General features: G+C 42.9%; 1 protein-coding gene across 1 annotated transcript; it reads right to left on the reverse strand.

Annotated features, from left to right (window-relative positions):
• Nucleotides 1–9,448: 9,448 nt before the first annotated feature.
• On the reverse strand, nucleotides 9,449–10,318 carry LOC141633621 (NADPH-dependent aldehyde reductase-like protein, chloroplastic). Its single transcript, XM_074446059.1, has one exon. The coding sequence runs from the start codon at nucleotides 10,316–10,318 to the stop codon at nucleotides 9,449–9,451; it is 870 nt and encodes a 289-aa protein (XP_074302160.1).
• Between the last annotated feature and the right edge of the window lie 14,008 nt (nucleotides 10,319–24,326).

Here is a 24,326-nt window from a genome sequence, read left to right on the forward strand (position 1 = left end):
TGTTTCCTTCGCACCACTTTGGACCGGACTGTGCGAGGATATCCTCCGGAGAATGGGGCTGCACAAAGATAAAACCGTTGCTAACTTGCATCCCAAGGCTCTAACCCATGACCGCAGGACGTCGCCGAATGATCTCATGGATCGCCACAAGAGCTTGAATGTGGTGGAGGCCCAGGCGAAGGTTGTTAGTAACATGCCGCGCCACACGCGAAAAACAAAGTCTTCGGCGGCGATGGCGTCGACATCAGTTCCACCTCCCATTCCCCCTGTTCAGAAGGCAACGGTGGAGATCGTTGATATCACCAATGGGGAGGACTCTGATGAGGAGGGGTCTCCCCTTGTCCGTAAGAGAAAGGGGACAGCCTCTACCGTCGTTGTTACGTTCTTCGTGCCGGCGAGGAAACGCGTCCTCCCGCCAAGAAGGCCAAGCATGGTACGATCTATTCTCGTGGCTCGGTTTAGCCGGTTCATTAGGCGCTGTTGATGACGGGCTCTCTGGCATGTCTATGCATGTTGATACTGATGCTTTCGTTAAATTTTGCAGATCAGCCGCTGTCGGTCGTCGCTCTTAATGAGCAGCAAGTGGAGGAGAAACCCGCGCAGACTGGTGATCATAACGTCACCGTTGACTCTTCATCCCAGAAGGCTTCCCCCTCCCGGCTGCAGGCTGGTGATCGAAACGTCACCACTGACCCTTCATCCCAGAAGGCTTCCCCCTCCCAGCTGCAGGCTGGTGATCGAAACGTCACCACTGACCCTTCATCCCAGAAGGCTTCCCCCTCCCAGCTTGTAGCGGAAAGTGCGAGGTTGATCGAGGAGCTGGCGAGATGGAACGAGCTAACCGGTGCTCGTATTATAGAGCAGGAGAAGGCCGTGGCTCAGTCCGCTCTTGAGCTTAATGCCACTAAGAAGGTGGCCGCGAAGGCGAGGCTGGATCTCCTCAATGAGCAGAGGCTTAGGGGAGATCTTTGAGAAAGCGCTCTTGGCGAGAGAAAACTCGGGGAGGACGCCGAAAAGGAGGTCCTTCTTTGAGAGAGCCAAGGCCGAGGCCGCTGCGGCCGAAGTTGCAAAGCCGCTTTGGAGAAGTGTGACCTTGTTCGGAGAGGCACGCCGACCTTTATTTCCAAAGCAGAGGAATGAATTTAGGGGCAAATTTCGAGATCCGGGGGAAGGTGATTCGGAGCAAGGAGGCCATTATTAGACAAAAGGAGGAGGACATTGAGATGCTCCAAACCGTCATGCTCCCTCACATGTGCACCGACCCGGGATCCGGCCGAAGAAGCCGCCAGGGGAAGTGATTGAGGAGCTCTTCCTTCTTCTTTGGCCGGTTCCTTTCCGTGGGGCAAATTTGACGAGCTGTTTGACGATAAGCTCGAAGCTAAGGAGAAAGCCGTGGAGGAGAAGGCCAAGGAGGCGGTGAGGGTGAAGATAGAGAAAGAGGCGGCCGCGGAGAGTGCAGCCCTTGCTGAGAAGGCTAAGGCGGCCAAGGAGGAAGCCGAGAGGGCAAGGGCAAATGAGGCCGCCGAGGCTAAGGCCGAGGCTAAGCCGAAGCCGAGGTCCGCTAAGAACGCCGCCGGGTTGCCCATCGAAGAAGATGCTTTGCTACCGCTGCGATGGCAAGCAAGAAACGAGCATAGGGAGACGGGCGGTCGTCACCAGGCTCACCCGGCGTCTCGGATAGCTTCAGCTGTTCGGGAGCCAATTATTAAGCCTTCCCTCCCTGCCATTTTTGGCGTTTCAAATGATACCTGTAATCTTCTGTTTTTCTTTTCCTTGTATTTTGTACAACTTTGGTAGGTTGTGTTTTGGCTTATCCTTATGGGGACGGCCGTCGTCTGTATTCTCCTCACTTGTAACTTATCATTTTTAATAAGAGTTCGTTTCTTTTGTCTTCGGCTTGGCCGAGGTCTTTATCTCACTTTGAGTTTCCTTGCGCTAATAGTTGAGCGTATCAACTGTACTTAGCGTCTTCACTTTGCCTCTGGCTTGGCCGAGGTCTTTTTTCGTCTTCGTCTGAGTTGCTTTTTGTTTCCGCCTCGGCCTGGCCGAGGCGGTCTAGAGTGCGCATCCCAACTGTGTTTAAACGCTTTTAAGGCGTTTTGATCGTTTCTGCGAGTATCAACTGCGCTGACCGTAACTGCCGCGGCGTCTGCTTCCTGAAGGTGATTGTCGCTCTTGTCGGTGTGACAGTGTGAGCCAGCGTCTGCTTATTGGTAATGACGGCCGCTCTTGTCGGTGTGACAGTGTGAGCTGGCGTCTTATCTCTTGATGACGGCCGTGGCGTCTACCACTTGGAGTGACTGCGACGGCGTCTACCTCTTGGGGTGACTGCCGTGGCGTCTACTACTTGGGTGACTAACGACGGCGCACCGCTTCTTTATGGGGACTACCGCTCTTGTCGGTGTGACGGTGTGAGTGGCGCCTATTTCTTGATGACGGCCAAGCCGTCTACCACTTGGGTAGACTGCGACGCGTCTACCTCTTGGGGTGACTAGCCGTGGCGTCTACTACTGGGGTGACTAACGACGGTGCACAGCTTCTTTATGGGGACTACCGCTCTTGTCGGTGTGACAGTGTGAGCTGGCGTCTATTTCTTGATGACGGCCGTGGCATCTACCACTTGGAGTGACTGCGACGGCGTCTACCTCTTGGGGTGACTGCCGTGGCGTCTACTACTTGGGGTGACTGCGACGGCGCCTGCTTCTTTATGGGGACTACCGCTCTTGTCGGTGTGACAGTGTGAGCTGGCGCCTATTTCTTGATGACGGCCAAGCCGTCTACCACTTGGAGTGACTGCGACGGCGTCTACCTCTTGGGGTGACTGCCGTGGCGTCTACTACTTGGGGTGACTGCGACGGTGCCTGCTTCTTTATGGGGACTACCGCTCTTGTCGGTGTGACGGTGTGGGCTGGCGTCTATTTCTTGATGACGGCCGTGGCGTCTACCACTTGGAGTGACTGCGACGACGTCTACCTCTTGGGGTGACTGCCGTGGCGTCTACTACTTGGGGTGACTGCGACGGCGCGCGCCGCTTCTTTATGGGGACTACCGCTCTTGTCGGTGTGACGGTGTGGTGAGCGTCTATTTCTTGATGACGGCCGTGGCGTCTACCACTTGGAGTGACTGCGACGGCGTCTACCTCTTGGGGTGACTGCCGTGGCGTCTACTACTTGGGGTGACTGCGACGGCGCCTGCTTCTTTATGGGGACTACCGCTCTTGTCGGTGTGACAGTGTGGTGGCGTCTATTTCTTGATGACGGCCGTGGCGTCTACCACTTGGGTGATCTGCGACGACGTCTACCTCTTGGGGTGACTGCCGTGGCGTCTACTACTTGGGGTGACTGCGACGGCGCCTGCTTCTTTATGGGGACTACCGCTCTTGTCGGTGTGACAGTGTGAGCTGGCGTCTATTTCTTGATGACGGCCGTGGCGTCTACCACTTGGAGTGACTGCGACGGCGTCTACCTCTTGGGGTGACTGCCGTGGCGTCTACTACTTGGGGTGACTGCGACGGCGCCTGCTTCTTTATGGGGACTACCGCTCTTGTCGGTGTGACAGTGTGAGCCGGCGTCTTCTTCCTTTTAATGACTGATAGGGAAAAAATGGACACTTTGATGGAAGACTTGGACGATTTTTCATTAGGTATAAACATGCGTTGGGGTGCCCACAGCTATTTTGGACACCTCCGCCGCTATACAAAGTTTTCCCGAGATTACCAGCGTCCTAACGGCTCATCAGAGGCACACCTTCCCAGTCAGCCGCTAGTTGCATCCATGAGGTCGCCCTCCTGTTGTAAGGATGGACGTTTCCCTTTCTCTGACTTCTTTGCCACTTTTAGGGATTGCATGTTGCATCCTCTGGCAGCTATCTGGACGTTGACCACCTCGTCCTTCTCGTCCTTGGAGACGAGCTTATGCGCTTCCCCCCGGTCCGAGACATACATCAGCGTTAGGGCCCGGATGGACATCACTGCGTCGGCCTCGCTCAGAGTGACTCGGCCTATGAGAACGTTGTAGGCGGACAAGCCGTCAATGACCACGAACTCGGCTAGGACATTTTTAGCCGCATTCCCTTCGTCGAACATCATAGGCAGTCTGATCGACCCCAGTGGTACCAGTAGGCCCCGGAGAAGTCAGTATAGTGGATTGGTGCGGGGGCTTAAGTCCCCGACTTTCGGGCACCGAGGCCGAGGAAGCATTCCCTGAACATGATGTTCGTGTAGGCGCCTGTGTCAATCAGGCACCTCTTGACCAGGTGGTTGGATATGTCCAAATTGACTACAAGTGGGTCGCTGTGAGGAGCGATGACTCCTTCGTAGTCCTTTCTTCCAATAGTCATATCGGGGATGTTGGAAGCGGGGATCGCTGTGTGGAGCACAAAGTTGATGGCCTGATATAGCTCGTTCAGGTGCCGTTTGTGCCCATGAGCGGACCCTCCGTTCTCGTTGCCCCCGATGACAACATGGATCACTCCTATCCGTTCGAAGACGGATTTCTTATCTGAACTGCCGGCGTCAGTCTTTTGGCTTTTGGCAACGTACATGCCGAGGCTCCCCTTCCGGATCTGCTCTTCAATGGCATTCTTCATATGCCGGCAGTTGTCGGTAAGGTGACCGGTGTGGCCGTGGTACTCACAGTACTGGCTCGTGTCACCGTCTCCCTTCGGCTTGGGGGGCCTTTCCCACTTTGGCCCTCGTTTTTGTTCAGGGCGAAGACCTCGGCGGCCGATACGACAAGGGGGGTTTTATCATTATACCGCCTCTGGTGGTACGTCCCCGAACTCCACCCGGCGCCCGTCGAGTCCTGTTTCCTGGCAGATTTATCAGACCGTGACCTATTATTGTCACGGCGTCTTTCACTGCATCGTGACCGATTATTGTCACGGCGTCCTTCATCCGGGTTGTCCTCCCGCGCTCTTCTTTTCTCGGGGTTTGGCCTCGCTAGGGCCTACCCGGGTTTTGTGATAGTCCTCCACTTTAATGGCTTGATCGCCAATTGTCCGCGGCGTCCAAGGTCAGGCCGCCGCATTTGATGAGCTCGTTTTTTAGGTCTCCCCTTGGGAGGCCTTTCATCAGCCGCGAAGGTCGCCAGATTCATTGCTCGGCTCACGAATTTGTTGAACCTTGGCGTCGAACCTCTTCACATAACTTCGGAGGGACTCGCCTCCCTCCCCGTCGATAGTCGGGAGGTCCGATGTCTCCACGGCTCTCCTCTTGTTGCGGAATACCGGGCTAGGAACGCGTCCTTTAGGTCGGCGTAAAGATACCGACCCGTCGGGTAGCCCCTTGTACCAACTCGTGCCATCCCATGCGGTGTCGTTGGGAAGATTCGGCACCAAACCTCATCGGAGTTGCTCCCATACGACATGTGAGACTCGTAAGCCTCGACGTGGTCGGTCGGGTCACCTTCCCCTTTGTATGCTATAGGTGGTAACTTCGACTTAGTCGGACCGGGGTATCTAGGACGTAGGCGCCGAGGGGCCGTCGACCACATGTCGGACGATACGCGGCGATCGGCTCCTCGCATTCCTAGTCCGGCTTCTCTCCTCGTAGCGAGAAGGACTTCTCCTCCGACTCTGGTGAGTCGGGCTTCTTCTCCAACTCTGACGAGTTGGGCTTCTTTCGCTCCTCCGGGGTGTGCCTCGTTCGTGCCGCGGCGACGCTGTCTTCTCACGAGTGCGAGAAGGACTTAGGTCTACCACGACCACTTTGGGCTCCCCCGGTGTCTTGACAGGGTCAGCTTCTCCTAATGCTCCGTTCAAGTTTCTTGGGGTCACATTTTGGGCCCCGGTCTCCTGGACGGTTTCCGCCGCTCTTGTCGGCGTGACAGTGTGAGCAGGCGTACTCCCAAGTAGGTCCAGGAGCATCTTCAGTTTTGCTACGTCAACCACATGCCCCATGATGGTGACCTGGTCGGCAGGCAGCGGAGTGTCTGGTATTATTGGCATCCCGTACTCCGGTTGAATCACTTGACCGGCGGAGGGTTGCACAACTCCAGATTTGTGGACGGTATCATCTTGGTAGAATTCGGTTTCGTCAGTCACGAATGCCTCTTGTTGTTTTGACATCTTTTTGGCTTTTGGGGTGGGTTTTTTGTGTGTATATTTTTGTTTGGGAATGAATGTGACTAGCTTCTAGTGTCTTTCCCCACAGACGGCGCCAATTGTTCCGGGTGTAATTCCAGAGCAAGTATTGTTACCACTCGTGGCTTGTAGAATGATGTCTTGAGTTGGGTTCCTCGTTTCTATCGTTCCTCTCGGCCTCTCCTGCAACAATGAACGAACTGAGGGCTTGGCTTTGTGCCAAGCGTACTCACTCCGACGCTCAAGTCAGTAAACTTAGAGGGATAAGTTGTTATTACTTGGCTAAGGATGTATTGTAGAGAGATAAGGAAGATATTACCAGATGAATAGTGATTCTTAGGTTAATTTATGGATCCTCTACTCAATGAGAGTAGAGGAGTATTTATAGGCTTTCACCTTTTGTCACGTAGTGGCCAAGTGGCCAAGTGGCTAGCAGGTGGAAAGACCGTTCTACCCTCGGCCGATGGACCTATGGCAGGCCGGCCGAGGGTCTTGGATATGAGTACGCGGATATGTGTCCCGGCTGGCTGGTTGCCAGGCCGAGACCCCAGTGACAGTAGATGGGTTGCATCGGCTAGACTGTCTAAGTCGTTGACTTTGCTGTGGATATCCTTGACCTTGCTCAATATGTTGACTTGGTCAGCGGTGCAGAATATGCCCCATCAGTTCCAAAGTTTTCTTACTCGATTGGTTGGGTACGAAAGCTGCAGTGTTAACCTTGGGGAACTACCGGCGTGAGACGATTACCATCGCGGTCGTGCCGATATAGTTTTCAAGTCAGTGGCTACCTTACCACATCACTGCTTTATTCTCCGGTTTCGATAAGTTTTCTCTATTCTGTCCATTGTTGCTTCTTTACGTTACCAACAATTTGAAAACTATATTGTGTGTCGTAACAATGGCTGTAATTTCGAGCAAAACCATTCGTGATTTGTCGAAACTTGAACCTTTAGATGGTTAGAATTATAAGAGGTGGTCTCAGAAGTTGCTTATGTTTTTTGAACAACTAGAAATCGACTATGTTCTGTTTTCTGATCCTCCCTCTCCTGTTGTCGCTGCTAGTGCCGAGACTACTCCACCGCCATCTGCTACTGTTAAGTCAAATGAGGAATCTATTAAGAAACATGATAAGGATAACAAAACTGCTAAGTGTCATCTTCTTAATCATATGACTAATACCTTTTTTGACTTATTTATGGTCCATAAATCTGCTAAGACCATCTGGGAGACCTTAGAGAAAAAATATGGGGCTGATGATGCGGGTAAAAAGAAGTATGTTGTCGGGCAGTGGCTTGGGTTCAAATGGTAGATGACAAACCTATTATGGAACAAGTTCATATTTATGAAAACTTGTGTGGTGATGTGGTCTATGAGGGTATGAAATTAGATGAGATCTTTTTGGCTAATGTCTGGCTAGAGAAATTTCCCCCGTCCTCGAATGAGTATAGGAACCATTTGAAACATAAGAAAAAGGATTTATCCCTACAAGAGCTGATAGGTCACATGAAAACTGAGGAAGCTAATCGCCTGAAAGATAAGTCAGTCCAATTGTCTCTTACTACTACAAAGGCTAATCTCGTTGAAACTGGCGGGTCTTCAAATGGAGAAAAGTTCAAGGGTAAGGGAAAGGCTAAAGCTAGTCAGGGTCAAGCTAAGGGTTAGAATGCTAAAAAATCCGGTCAAGGAAAGTTCACTAAACCTGCAAGTAAGATCCAGAAACCAAATCAGAATCTGGTGTGCTATGTTTGTGGAAAAACCGGGTCATAAAGCTTACCAGTGTCCTCAAAAGAAAACAGCCGTTGAGTATTCAACTAATTTCATTTTAATGGTCTTATTCAAATTACGCTAATACAACACAATCACTATCTACTGCACCAAATTATTGTTTTCACCAACGTACATACTAATTACTATCCACATGGACCACAAGGTTTAAATATTTAGCGATTTGCAACTGTAACCAGTTGATAAACTAAAAAACATTCGCATTCATTATTCATCTAGCCTTATTATCATCGTATTGTAATAATAACTAAAAGTAGCACAAATTCTTATGCTAGAGTAGGAGGCGAACCCATGATAAAACCGTATCTACCCCATATTCCCGAGTTAACCATATAAGAAGGATCTGAACTTTCATATTTTTTAGCATAAGGACCCGAACTTTAACTTTTTAGCGTTAAGGACTTGTATCACTTTTCCGTGTTATTCTTCTGTTAAGTTGATTTTACTTTCCTTGTTTTTTCAATTATTTACTACTCATATTTATTCCAATGCACCTTTTTATATCACTCCTCTCATCTTCATTTTTCAATCATTCATCTCCTTCCTGTATTTCTTTTGAATTATTTTCACCATTGTGGGTTTGTGGCTACCATATTGGTTGTTCCTTTCATGACTCATTCATCATCGGTATAAGTGTATAACTGTATAAGTGGTCTCGTTTTCTCATCATCATCATCATCATCAACAATCTTCATAACCAATTAACCACCACTACAGATCTTTAGTACCACCACCATGCTAACACTTTCACCAGTAGCAACACCATTATCATGGAGTTATGTTGTAGGGTTGGCATGATCATTGAACAAATTAGGATCTTATTACGGACTTAAACTCTGGATGTCCCACATATAGTTCAAAATATCGGTATAGAGCAATAGCGGTATATTAGGTCCTTAATTGGCTGTTGCGGACGTATCGCGCAATAACTCGTATCGATAAAGTGAATATCCGATACAACTCGACCAATACGATTTAACTTCGCCGAGATTTTGAACCATGGACTCCCAAATCGTATGGATATTGTTGTTTTCGAAATGATTTAATTAGTTAGTTTTTCTTTCCTAGCATTGGCAGGGAAACATAAACACTTGAGTTGATACTAAATTAATCCGCAAGTTTTCACAAAAAACATCTACAATAAGCACTAAAATTGATGCTGCTTTGGGAGTTCCACCTGTCCATCCCCTGAGTTTCTCTTCCCTAGCATTATCTTAGAAAAATCGGGGGATCAAATGATCAATCGCCAAATGCTTAAGAATATATTCAGTGGTGGCTGATATAAAAGAAAATATTGGCAGATGAAGAAGGAAGGAGAGAGAAGGTAAAAGAGTGATTGTGTAGGTAGCATGTTACGGGATAAGAAAAGAGAAGAAAAAGAACATCTTAACATAAATTTGACGGAAAATAGAGCTGAGATCCTCAACGCTAAACAGATAAAGTACGGGTCCTTATCGCTAAAAAAGTTGAAAGTTTAAGTCCTCTTTGTAGGGTTAACTCCCATATTCCCATAACATAAGAACTAGAAATAAAAGAAATTCTTATTGTCAAGAGAAAACCCGACATGGTCGGGAATAAATAATTAAATAAATCCACCATTGACCCGAATAATCTGACCATTAACCCACTCACCCGAATCTCCTACCAAAAACCCAACAACTGGCGCAATATCCTCAACCTTCCCCAACCTCTCCAACGGACAATCATCAATAGCTCTCTTAACTACCGCCTCCGGCAACCCTTCAAAAAACATTTCCGTCGCAACCGGCCCCGGCGCAATGCAATTCGCTGTAATCCTCGTCCCCTTCAATTCCTTCGCCAATATCTTCGTCATCGCCTCGACTGCCGCTTTGGACGCCGTATACGCCCCAAACCCGGGCCTAAAATCCGCCGCAAGGCAAGAGGATACCGTAACAATCCTCCCACCACCGCCGCGCGTGACTCTCTTCGCCGCCTCGCGCACACACAGGAACGTCCCACGCGCATTGAGCGCGAGTATCCGGTCAAAGTCAGCGATCACGGTGTTGGCGATGGTTGGATACTTGGCGTCAAGTACGCCGGCGGAGGTGACCACAATGTGCGGCGCGTGACCGAAGGTCTGTTCGGCGAAGTTGAACAGTGCGGCGACTTCGTCGGCGTCGGAGACGTCGGCGCGGAAGGCCACGGCGGTGGCGTGTGGAGTAGTGGCGGTGGCGCGTGAAGCGGTGGTAGCGGCGCGTGTGGTGTTGAGTTGGGAGGCTAGGGTTTCGGCAAGGGGTTGGGAGGAGGGGGAAGTGTAGTTGAGAACGAGGTTGGCGCCAAGGGAGGAGAGGTGGATGGCAATTTGTTTACCAATGCCGCGAGATGCGCCGGTTATTATGGCAATGCGGTTATCGAGTGGTTGAAGTGTTGTAGTGGATGCGATAGCGGTGGCGGTGGCGGCGTCGGTTGGGGTGGTTTGTTGTGGTTCCATAGTTAATTTGTCGAGTGGGTGATTGTTTAATTTTTTTTGGTAGGGGATGATAGAGCGGGGACGTGGAATTGTGGATTAATAAAGGTTTTTAATATTTGACTTTTAGAATCATTTTTGATCTTGGTATGTTTAGGGTCTAACATTTTAGGCTGGATGTTACACTTCTGATTTGGTGATGTAAGTGCTACCGTTGCACAAATATTACTGATGGGGCATATTCTGCACCCGCTGACCAAGTCATCATATTGACCAAGGTCAAAGCTAAAAGACAACAAGTCAATCAAAAGAAAAACGTCCTAACCGACAAAGCCTGTCGGCCTGTCACTTGGGTCTCGGCTCGGCAACTAGCCGGCCGAGAGGCATATCCGTATACTCGCATCCAGTCTGAAGAGTTAAGAACGATTAACACCTAAGAGGGGGAGGGGGTGAATTAGGTGTACCTTTTAAAAATTTTATCCTTAACTTAGTTAATGAATTACTTTAAGCCAAGAATAAAGAAGTACAAGACTTGAGAAACTTAATTGAATGTAAGTTCACAAGAAGGTACAGCAGTTCTATGTCACGGTATAGGTGACTGTGACACAAAACTTGATTAGGTACAAGCGAGAAATAGCAAAGTGGAAGAACGTAAAAGTAAATGAACAAACAAACGACATTTTAAAAATTGGTTCAGCCTCTACTCCGAGACCTACGTCCAACCGTTATTTTATTGCTTGTTTAGAAATTTACTCAAACTTACTAAACCCCTTACAATGAAAATAACTCGCCAACCTACTCCGGTTGCACTCAAACTTAAAGCTACTCCGCTTCAAGAGTTTATGGGTTCTATCTCAAGGTGTTACAGAATCTTGAATCTCAAGAGTTCACTTAAATGAACGTGGAGATTACAATGAAGATCTAACACGAGAATCATGGAACAAACTCATCATGTCACAGTACAGCGAACTGATACTTCACTACAAAAAAAGGTTCCATAGCGACGGAAAACTCCGTCGCAAATATGTCAATCCCGTCGCAAAAATAGATCTTGCGACGGATTTAATCCGTCGCTCTATTTCGTCGCAAATTTTGGTTTTGCGACGGGAATTCCGTCGCTGCTAAATACCTGCGACGGATCAGTGCGTCGCAAATACCCGTCGCAAAATAGTGACTTGCGACGGAAAATCCGTCGCATATCACTGTTCATTGAAGGCCACGTGGTCACTAAAGTTAAACAGGAAGTCAAAATCTGCGACGGAAAATCCGTCGCAGATCACTGTTCAAATAGGCCACGTGGTCACTAAAGTCAAACAGGAAGTCAAAATTTGCGACGGAAAATCCGTCGCAGATCACTGTTCAAATAGGCCACGTGGTCACTAAAGTCAAACAGGAAGTCAAAATCTGCGACGGGAAATCCGTCGCAGATCACTGTTCATATGGGACACGTGTCCCCAAAGTCAACATGAAAGTCAAACCTTGCGACGGATTTTCCGTCGCTAATTCCGTCGCAGGGATTAAATGCCCAGTGGGTTTACATCGCTTTTCCAGCGCCCAAATTGCTTTGAAAGCAATTACATTACTCCCGGTGTCCTACAAACATACAGAAAATCCAGCAATTGACAAATTCACAACTCGTTCAAGACGAGATTCCCAAACAACGTCTTCGCATTAACTTAAAATAAAAGGTTTACAACCGTTTAGTACAATAATTGTTCAACAAAGAAAGCCAAATAAGTCCATAAACTACGGGGTAGGAATGATAACTACTAATCAACAAACAACTACATCAATACACGGGAGTGGGAGTAGGAGTAGGCCTAGCATTGTCGCCACCATCATCATCAAAGTCATTTCTAGTTTGCGATGGACCTCCGGGGTTACAAGTTTGAGTGGTAAAACCTTGTTGGCTCAAGAACTCCTCTATTGCCGCAAGCCTTTGAGATTGTTCGGCCTCGACTTGCTTAAGTCGGGCATTCTCTTTTGCGACTCTCCCAACAAAACCCGGAGTATGAGGAGTAGAAAAGAGGTTACCAGTCGGCGGGTGGTGCTCCCAAATTTGTGGTGCTGCATTTCCCGCGCCAAGTACTCTACCTTTCTTATCAAATCCTCCATGTTCTTCAATATAAATCTCATTATCATCGATGTTCTCGACCCCTTTACTCTGAAGCTGAGTTTTCTTTGAGATGATTTTACCCTATATCAATAAAAAACGAAAGATTAGATACCATCTACTAAATAATCATGATTGAAAAAATGAGTTAAAAATTAAATAATTTTAGTAACTTACGAAGAGTTGACCAGTTTTTTTGGATAACCATCCTTTTGTGCTATGCTTCCTTGTCTTCTCCAACACTTGCAAAGCGGACGGAATATCTCCTTTCCCATCTTTATCAATCTGCAATTTTGATACTTGTTAAATATAATTAGTAACTTTAAATAAAGTTAAAGAAAAAAAGGTACTAAGTTAAAAAAAAAGTGAAGAAATTACCATTGAGTCCATATATTGCAAAGTGTTTTTTCGACCCATTACGTGAGTAGCCAACGCCTTCCCTTTCTCGTCCTTCCCGACCTACGGTTGATCGAATTCTGCTCCGATCTTCCCGTGAAACTAGGATCTTCAAGTGGTCTATTCCTCAATTGACGGTGCAAGTCAACACTAATCCAATCCGGCTTTTCATGCTCTTCCTTATGATAAGCTCGATAAATCATTTGCCGTAAACGGGTCTTCATGGCATCTTCCCAAGCCTTCTTAACCCTTGCCTTGTCACGGGGATCGTAACTAACACGCCACTGTTCAATAAAAAATAAAGTTAGAAAATAAACTTTATTGTAAATAAATATAAAATAAATGAATAAAATACCTAGTATTAAATTAAATGACAATTGCTAATACCTCAAACCAATTCCACCAATCCTTCTTTAGAGTAGATGACGCCGATTTCCAATTAGGAGCATGTTCTTTGTAGTTGCATCCAATAGTATCCGATATCAAGTTCACAACTTTTTCATTACTGAACCTGAAAAAAAAGAATGAGAAGATAATAAATATTTATATATATATATATATATATATATATATATATATATATAAATCGTTATAAAAATAATTAATTACGAAAAAATAACATACTTACCAAACGCCTTCTTGCTCAAGAGAATCAAGAGGAATTTTGTCAACTGCTGGTATTTCTTCATTCTCGTTTCCCTGTCCTTGGTTTCCTGCATTACTATTACTACCATGTCTTCGTCTCCTCGACGCCATAGAAACCAACTAAATTCTTCAACATTGTTAGAAATCAAATAATAGCAACCAAATAACAAATTAGCAAAGTAAGAAATTGGGAAAGAAAGAAATCAAATAATCAAATAATAGCAACAAAAAAAGAAATTGGCAAAGTACGAAATCAAAGCTTCAAATAATAGCAACAAAATAAGAAATTGGCAAAGTAAGAAATCAAATAATCAAATAATAGCTACCAAATAAGAAATTGGCAAAGTAAGATTGAATGAAAACAAACTAGATTTCATTAAATTAAGCCATACGGCATCTACAACTAATAGTACCAACAAAGTAATAAGATTGAAAGAAAGGGTACAAAACATCTACAACTGATATAAATCCTAGACATCATCATCATCATCATCATCATCATCATCATCATCACTTAAATTAGTGTTTTCGTTGCTTTCAAAAAGCGATTCTAAAAAATCCTCATCATCATCTTCTTCTAAATACTTCTTCAAAGCCTCCTCTCCTAACTCTTCCTCATCTTCCTCCTCTTGCATATCATCATTCTGCACTTGCATTTCATCTCCTTGAGTTTCTTCTTGTTCCTCCTCCACATTTTCATTCTCATCCTCTATTTCAATTATTGTCAATGTTGTATCACCATTATTAACATCTTCTTGAAAGATAGATTCATCAGTAGGAGCATCCACTTGTGATCTTGCCTTTATTTTAAATACTGCTGACCACTGATCTTTATCTCTTTTGATGTTTGGATAAGGAGCATAACAAACTTGTTCCACTTGATATGCTAATACAAATGGGTCATATTTTGGAAATTTTTTGCTCCGATTAACATCCACAAGTTTATATTCCTTATGTACTTGCATTCCTCTTTCTGAGTTATCTATCCAATTACATTTGAATAAAATAACGTTGTAAGGGTTTTTCTCGCCAAAGATAAGACAACTCAACAACTTCATTTAGGGTTCCATAGTAGTCAGCTCCTTCAGTCGAACTCACACACACTCCATTGTTAATTGTAGACTTTTCCAAATCTTTCCCATCTATGAAAGCTCGAAATTTGTATCCATTGATGGAATAACGCTTCCATGTTCTTACTTTTTTTGAAGGTCCATTTGCTAAGGCAACTACAACTGGATCTTTTAAATTATTTACCTAAAATTAATGATAATGAACCAATTATTTACCAAATAATAATATAATTTAAATAAGCATTATAGAATATATATTATTTACTTACTTGACCTCTAAGCCGGTTAGGGAATTTTGTTTCAAATTTGTTCCAAATATCCTCGGCCATAGAAACCTCGGGATATTCTCTTTTGATGTAATCCTCAAACAACCTATTCAAAAATGCCGAATTAAGATTTGAATTAATTTTTGCATGTTTTACTTGAAACAACGTTTAAAATTAAAATTTTTTCACCTACCTTTCCATACGTTTCAACTCATCCGAATCACAATTAGATAAAACATAGAGGTGTGCACGTTCATATTCGTTATCTTCCAAAAATCTTTCACGACATTTTCCGTAAGTAGTGCCCTCATGATCTTGAAATAGTTCGGGCAAGGTAGAATACTTCGCCTTTTTCTGACCTATGTTAAGGTCTTTTGCCTTTGTGTCTATATGATCTTCAAAGTAAAAAGAACAAAAATTTGCTATTTCTTCAAGCAAATATGCGTTGCATAATGACCCTTGAACACGAGCTTTTTTTTCCAATTTTTTTTTTTTAGATGATTCAAGAACCTACAAAAAAATTGGTTAAGAATGAATGAAATTAAGTAATAACCTTAGAAGGCTTCGTAAAAGATATTGATATTACCTCTCAAAAGGATACATCCACCTATATTGCACAGGACCACCCACTTTCACTTCATATGGCAAATGAATTGGCAGATGTTCCATTGAGTTAAAAAATGAAGGTGGAAGTATTTTTTCCAATTTGCAGATTATCTCGACAATATTTTTCTCGAGACTTGTTATTTTTTCAATTTGTACTGATGAAGTGCACAAGTCTCTGAAAAATTGACTAATCTCAGTTATGGCATTCCACTCATTTTTAGGGAGAAGGTGCCTTAAAGCAACCGGATAACGCTCCATAAACACATGACAGTCATGGCTTTTCAAGCCATGTAGCTTCAACTCATTAATATCGACACATCTTCTCAAATCTGAAGCATAGCCGTCTGGAAACTTTAAATTACATATCCAATCACACAACACTTTCTTCTGCTCTTTTTTCAAAACGACTGAATCCACCTTTCGCGACCTTGAACAAAGTTGTAAGATGTCTTTTTGTGCATTTGGGTTCAAGGTTGTCTTGTCTTTTCTATCCATCACCGTGTGAATTAGTTGTTCGAAAAAATTTTTCTCAATATGCATGACATCAAGGTTATGTCGAATTAGTAGTGTGCTCCAATATGGAAGCTCCCAAAAATACTTTGTTTCCACCACCCAATTCGTTTCGCTTTAACCGTTCTCAATTCATGGTCCGATGCATCCACGATTTTTGGTAAATCTTTCACACATTCCCACACTTGTTCGCCCGATAACCTCGTTCCAAAGAACATCGTTCTCTATTCTTCCTTTTCGAAAGTGGACTTTATCCTTGCGAAAAGTATGATCAATGTCTAAATATTGTCTATGACAATCAAACCAACTCCATTTTCTCGCTATCTTTGCCAAGTCGATTTAGTCTCTTTTTTCGTACAACATGGACATGCATTCTCACCAGTAGTTGACCAACCAGATAACATGCCATAAGCAGGAAAGTCGTTGATCGTCCATAGGAGTGCGGCTCTTAAGTCGAAGTTTTGTTTCCTAGACACGTCATATGTAAACAATCCCGTGTCCCACAATTGCTTCAACTCGTGAATTAGAGGTCAAATAGACATCAAGGTTTTGTTTGGGACTCTTTGGTCCAGGAATAATTAATGTTAAGAACATAAATTGTCTTTTCATGCATAGCCAAGGTGGTAAATTGTAAGGTGTAAGCATCACCGGCCAGCATGAATATGTGTTCCCGAATGGCCCAAAAGCCGAGAAACCATCGGTGCAAAGTCCAAGTCTAACATTCCGAGGCTCAGATGCAAAAGAAGGATGAAGATGATCAAAATGTTTCCACGCCTCACTGTCACTTGGATGAGACATTGTCCCACTAACTCGGGGTTTTCATAATGCCAACGCATTTGTTCCGCGAGGTTTTTTGTGGCATAAATTCGTTGCAAACGTGGCCCTATTGGGAAATAATTTAAGAAATTTTCGGGGACCCTTTTGCCATTTGCATTCTTTGCACTTTTGTACCTAGCTCTACCACATTTTCTACACTTGTCGAGAAGAGCGTCGTCCATCCAAAAAAGCATACATCCATTAAAACATGCATCTATCTTTTCATGAGGAAGTTGAAGAGCTTTGAGAACATTTTTGGTTTCATAGAAGTTACGCATCAAAATATGATCTTGAGGAAGAAGGTCTCCCATGAGTGACGTGAAACCATCTACACATTTATGGGCTAAGTTGTGTTCACATTTCAGAGCGACAAGCCTTGCAGCCGACTGTAGCAATGAGAGTTGACATCCCTCGTAGACAGGTTGCTCGGCACGTTTTAACATTTGAAAAAAGGCTAATACATTGGGATTTGGAGATTCATCAACCACCTCGGCATTAAGAGCTTCTTCCCTAATTTGATCAATGCTATCGCGCAACGCATCCTCTACCATATCCCTATAAGGATTGTCAGAGGGCATTGCCATTTCCTCTTCCTCAACGGGGAATTTCTCTCCGTGACACACCCAATCATAATAGTTGTCACAAAAACCCTTTAGACCAAGGTGTTTTCGTACTTCTTGTTCAACTAAAAACTTTTTATTTTTGCACTTACTACATGGACACCTAATTTCTTTATTTCTAATGAATTCGTCTTGTTGCTTAACATAATCAATGAATTTATTAACCCCTATTACGAATTCCTTCCTTAATATTTTATTGGAATCCAACCTTTCATACATCCAGTTTCGTTCTAATCTCTTCATTGCAAATCTACATATATATTAGTAAATAAAAATTATTAATAAAAATGGTAAGAGCATTCATAAAATTATCTTTGAATTTTTCATACAACAACAACAACAACAACAACAACAACAACAACAACAACAACAAGAACAACAACAACAACAACAACAACAACAACAACAACAACAACAACAACAACAACAACAACAACAACAACAACAACCACCACAACCACAACCTGCAAAAAAATACTTTCGATTTGGGGTCCTTATCTCTCCAACCTAAACCCATCTTTGAATCTTTCATACCATTAGTAAATACCCAATTTTTTTCTTGATTGTAATGAGACAAAAATTCGGCAAAGACTTCCTTACAGTTCTCCAAATACATTATTTAGAATGAATTCTCACTCTACATATGTATTCGGAGAACATTAAAGGAAATGTCAACCAAATTTTGTCTCATAACAATCAAGAAAAAAATTGAGTATTTACCACCTAAATGGCATAAAAGATTCAAAGACAGTCCCAAAACGGGGACTATTCAAGAATTACACCTAATGTGTAATCCCTGAACGGGTACTAGGTCATAAATATATTAACAATCACAACACAAGCATAAGATGAATTAATATTTGTAAAAAAAATAAACATGACACAAAAAAACACAACTTATCAAAACAAACTTAATAATTACTAATAAACCTTATAAAACTAAGCAAAAGTAGAGTAAGCATCCTAAAATTGGTTTAAATATCATAAATTGGCTTTTAACTAAACTAAATTAACTACTCTAACATTTTTATGAAATTTTTTCTCTATTATTATGAGCAATAGATGAATTCAAAATTGCTTCAATGTCGAGTAGCCTCATTTTTTTTAATTATTTACATCAAAATTTCACTACCATCAACTATAATCGATTTAAAAGAGCTTTGAAATACTTAGCTCACTTCATGCAAACCAAAAATATAATTCCCTAAAACATAATTAAGCATTATAAAATTGATTTAAACATCCTAAATTGGCTTTTAACTAAATTTCACTAAACTTAACAATCCTAAACATCCTAAATTGGCTTTCAACTAAACTAAACAATACTAAATATCCTAAATTGGCTTTCAACTAAACTAAACAATCCTAATAATACTAAGCATCCTAAACTAATCATAATTAATCAAAACAATAACCATAAACCCTAATTAATCAAAAGTAAAATTAATTAAACAAACCTTATATTAATTAAGAGAAGGAGACAAAGGAAGGGAGCGGCGGCGGCAGGAAGGGAGCGGCGGCGGCAGAAAAAAAAAAAAGAGAAAGGGGAAAGGAGAAGAAAGGGGAAAGAAGAAGAAAGGGGAAAAGGGAAAAGGGAAAGGAGAAATAGGAGTGATTTGGGAAGTAGGGTGGTGGTAGGAGTGGTGGTGGTGGGAGTGGTGGTGGGAGTTTTTGAGGGAGACGGAGTTTGGGAGACGGAGTTTTTGAGGGAGACGAAATAATTGAAGAGTGATAATGAAGAAGAAAGATTACGCTGCAGCCCGTATAAAGAATTTCTGCGACGGATTTTCCGTCGCAAAATTAAAATAATAATAAATTCTGCGACGGAAATTCCGTCGCAGGAATAAAAAAAATATTATTTTTCCAGCGTGTTTAGAGGTGTACAGCTGGACACTTTAGAAAGTCTGCGACGGAAATTCCGTCGCAGGAAAAATATTATTTTAATGCAGCGACGGAATTTCCGTCGCAGAATTTAATATTATTTTAATATAGCGACGGAAATTCCGTCGCAGACCTTCCCGCCATGTCAGAAAATTTGGCGGTATGGGAAAATAGGCTGCAACGGAAAGTCCGTCGCAAGTCCGTCGCAGATTATGAGTCCCGTCGCAGTGTCCGTCGCAGGTTTAAATTTGCTACGGATTATTATTCCGTCGCAGCGTGTCCGTCGCATCGAGACGTTTTTTTTGTAGTACTTGGAGGTTTTACAGCTTTTTCGAAAACAATTTTGAAGACTTAAAATCAGAAAAACGTTTTGCAAACACTTGAAGAACAAAGCTTTAAATGCACAAATGATTTGCAAGGTTTTTACAATAAATGCTTTGGAAGTCTTAAGAAATAAATGTGACTAAGACACTCTATTTATAGTGGATTTAGTCTTAGGTAAGTACACTTTGAAAAATTAAATCCAATATAAAAATGATAGCTTTGAGTGATGGTAAGTGTTAGACTTGTAGGCTTGGGGCTTAAGAAATCAGAAAACTTAAGCTTCTACACTCAACATGTGACAATTTACCAAAATGGCAAAAAGCTTTTCTTACTTTAGAAGTTTGACAAGTCTTTTTTGCCATTTTAGTAAAAGGTGTTTGCACAAATCTAGAGGCTTAGACAAATGGGCTTGTGACTCCAAAATTTCAGATTATTTTCAAGCTTTTGAAAATTCAAATGTTTAAGGTTTAAAGTTTGCAAAGTTTTGACACTTAAAAACATTTGGTCGAAAATTACTCCTCCGTATGATAGTACCAGAAACCACAGTACAGCGTACCGTTGCATGGTTTTGCCATTACTTGACTTAAATGAGAATGTTACACTTACTCTTACATATATCGACTAAGGCTTTGAAAAGTATCATTGTCTTGAGTTCCTTGATTAGCTTGATCATCTTGAATCATTGTTGAAGGTCCATTCGATTGCTTCATTCACTAATTAATTCAACTAAGAGCAAACAATCAAATAACAAAGGGACTTGGCATCATCAATTCAATGTGTTCTAACAAATTCCCCCTTTGATGATGACAAGTCCAAACATGTGTGATATTCCCCCTTAGCCCATGGTTAGTCGGTCTTTGGTCAATTTCAACATAAACACAATTAATAAACATGATCAAGGTAGTCGAAAGGTGCAACATGCTTGGCCAAAGTAAAACATCTAATCATGGAAGCTAAGACATAATTAAGGTGGACGTTAGCCTAAGAGTTAGAAGATCACATATAGCATAATTAAACTACTTCCCCCTCTTGACATCGTCAAAGGAGGATAAAACATGTCCAAAAATCAAGCAACACGATCAAAACACACGTAAAGAGTTCAAGCAAGATAAAAAACAAACAGCCGAAGGTGCAAGAGAGTGTCTTTAAAAAACAACAAAGAGCCAAAGTACATAAGGAGAGACGGGTTAAAGAGGCAAGAGTTTAGGAGGCATTCTGAAGACGTTCAAGGAGATCTTCATTCATGGTGCGAAGATCACCGACTTCATCCCTTAACTTGGCCTGTTCTTTGACCAACCGGTTCACAATTCCAAGGAGTTCATCCAACTTTTCTAACACCACACCCATTTCAACAGTAGAACCTGCTGTAGAACCGGACTGATTCTTCCTTTCCAATTTTCCATTCTTAATCTCCAAGTTCATCCGAGAAAGAAGGTCCGGTGTCATTTCATCACTCAATTTCTCAATCGCAGGGCTTCCCTTCAACACTAACCCCTCCCTCATAAAAATGATCGAGAGCCACATACCATAAGGAACCACGGCATTTTTGTCAAAGTTGCCACTTTGGAACTCAGTGGACATCTCAAGAATTCGGTGAAACATAAGACGGGGAAGGTTAATGGGTTTGTGCTTGACAATGTGATGAATCAGGAGCATGTCAAGGAATGAACATCTCCCACGGCTATTGTTGGAAGGGACAAGGTTACGAAAAACCAGGTTAAAGATGAACCGGATGGGTGCGGTTAATTCAAAGGCATATATGTTGGTAGGGCCATCATTATCATGAGGTCGAAGAACCTTCATGACCTGGGTAGAGGTAACCTCATCAACTTCACCCCAATCACGTTTTGGGAAGGAGGTAAGCCCGACATCACAAATATCCAGATGAGCAGCAAGTTGGTCAATGGTTAGGACAAAGGGTTTCTGATTTATAAAGGTGAGAGAGTTCCGTTTCAACATCTACCTTGACTGTTGCATAGAATTGGATGATTTCGGACAAGTACATGGGACTATATTTGTCCAACAGATTCACCCAACCCTGTGCATACATAACCTCTTTGAAGTATTTGAAAGCAAGAGATGTGTCATACCAGGATTTCTTATAGCGCCTTCCACTGTGGAAGTAACAAATCAGCATACCGTGACATAGCTTGAAGATCTCCTCCGGGAGATCGAGAGAATTGAGATGGTTGAGGATATCATTCTTGAATGATTCGGCATAAGGAGCAATAACAAGATCCATGCATGTGTTGAGAGGCACCTTCTCCTCAATGAGTTCATTCTCATCTATGCTCGGTAAATCCCGCTGATAACGAGCCCTTTTGGGTGCTTTGGATTTTGATCCGGATCCCCTTTTTCTTTGAGAAACCTTGGGTTTTGGAGGGGATGCCTCCGGGGTCACAGCCTCATCATCATCACCAAATATTTCAAGCATCTTTCTCTTGGACGGGGTTCGTGATGCGGGTTTTGAAAATAATGGGTCAAGCCCATCATCAAACACCACTGTGGCATCATCACGATCCTCAACATCAACAACTTCATAATCGATTTTTTCAGCATTGGAACCGATTTCCCTTTCAACATTGGAGGCCTCCGTTGCATCAATCTCACTCCTCTTATCCTTCTCTAAAGTGTCACTCACTAAATCTTTTAAGAGCACATCATCATCATTCTTTTCAACTGCAACATCACCATCCTCCTTCCTTTCCTTTCCGTTTGAATCCCTTTCATTTTTCTCATCTAATTTTTCTTTTTCTCCTTCTGATTGTTCTTCACTTTCTTTTTCTTTGTTTCCCTCTAATTTTTCTTCGCTTTCTTTTGATTGCTCTTTATCTCCCTCTGATTTTTCCTCACTTTTTGATTTTTCTTTACTTTCATTTCCCTCTTTTGATTTCTTACTACAAAGTTCCCCCTCTTTAATCTCACTTGATTGATCTTCCTTTTCATTTGCTTCGGCACCCTCATTTGATTTTCGATTTTCTTCATCATTTTTGGTTGCCTTAGAACCGGAGTCCTCTTCATCGGTGTCAATATCCACTTCAGCATCTAGTTGGAGAGAAATAGGAGGATTCCTACTTCTTCCTCCTCTGCCACGACCACCGCCCCTTTTGGCGGTTGTCTTCTTTCGTGCAACAGTTGGTTTGGCAGTGGGAGAGATGATTTCATTTTGTTTTGCAGCGGTTTTGGGAGCCATCTTTTTCTTGGCAATGAATTTTGGATTGAAGGTGTTTCTGAGTTGAAGAACTTCTATTGAAAATCTTGGAGGCATTTTAAGAGAGTGGAAAGAAGGAGGTTAATGGCGGTTTTGGGAATCCGAAAAAGGTGAGGGTTGGTTGTTTATTTAGTGGGTAATAAGAAGTGTTAGTGGAAACATGGACATAAATGAGGGATTGGTGTAGTTATTCTAGGTGAAGGACGGTTGAGTGTTGATAGTGTGAGGCTAGGGTGTAGGCTTTTAAGTATGATGGGACATAAATTAATTTGGGAAGCTCAATGCAAAAATAACTCAAGTGCACTCATACGGTTGTCAGTTTCATTTGTTCGACATTTGCATGCATTCTACCATATTAACTAAAATTTAATTACATGTAAATCCTCCCTCTAATCAATCATTGAAAGACGTAATTTAATTTAGCGGTATGTCACCTAATAAACCAATTTCCGACCGAAGTCTTTCGAATTGTTCTCTTTCTAACGGTTTTGTAAGAATGTCCGCAATTTGATTTTCCGTTTTACAAAAGCTTAGACAAATATGACCTTTTTCAACTTGATCACGTAGAAAATGATGTCGTATGTCGATGTGTTTAGTTCGTGAGTGTTGTATAGGATTCTTTGATATATTAATTGCACTAGTGTTGTCACAAAAAATAGGGGTAGTCTCGAAAGTAAGGCCATAATCATGCAATTGTTGACGTACCCAAAGAATTTGTGCACAACATAGAGCGGCACTCACATATTCGCTTTCGGCCGTGGACAATGCAACGGTGTTTTGCTTCTTGGAAGCCCATGAAATAAGACATGGTCCTAGGAAAGTAGCAATGCCCGAAGTGCTTTTCCTATTCAATGTATCACCGGCATAGTCCGCATCCGAAAAACCTACAAGATCAAGTTCGTAGTGAGTTGGGTACCAAAGATATAGCCCTTGTGTTCCAATCAAATACCTAAAAATCCGTTTGACGGCTTTGAAATGAGATTCTTTAGGATTTGCTTGGAAACGGGCACAAGCACACACACTAAATTGTATGTCGGGTCGACTAGCGGTTAAGTAAAGTAAGGAACCGATCATACCTCGATATACCTTTTCACTAATGCTCTTACCGTTTTCGTCTTTGTCAAGCTTGACTTTAGACACCATTGGTGTAGGCATAGGATTAGAATTAGTCAACCCAAACTTACTTAGCATTTCTTTTAAGTACTTTTGTTGGTGAATCATCGTTCCATTCTCACATTGTTTGATTTGAAAACCAAGAAAGAATCCAAGTTCTCCCATCATACTCATTTCAAATTCCGAAGTCATCAAATCAGAAAAGTACTTATAAAGAACATTGTTAGTTGCTCCAAAAATAATGTCATCGACATATGCTTGCACAAGCAACAGTTCATCTCCTTGTGACTTGATAAACAACGTTTTATCCACGGACCCACGTATGAAACCATTTTCCAATAGAAACTTTGAAAGCCTATCATACCAAGCCCTAGGAGCCTGTTTTAAACCATAAAGTGCTTTATCTATTTTAAAAACGTGGTTGGGAAACTCGTTGTTTATAAAGCCCGGAGGTTGTTCAA

The sequence above is a fragment of the Silene latifolia genome, chromosome 2 (genome assembly GCF_048544455.1).
Source record: "Silene latifolia isolate original U9 population chromosome 2, ASM4854445v1, whole genome shotgun sequence".
NCBI lineage: Eukaryota > Viridiplantae > Streptophyta > Magnoliopsida > Caryophyllales > Caryophyllaceae > Silene > Silene latifolia.

Bases quoted from the DNA above. Each gene is read 5' to 3' on its own strand.
- LOC141633621 (XM_074446059.1), bottom strand. From the start codon at position 10,318: ATGGAACCACAACAAACCACCCCAACCGACGCCGCCACCGCCACCGCT.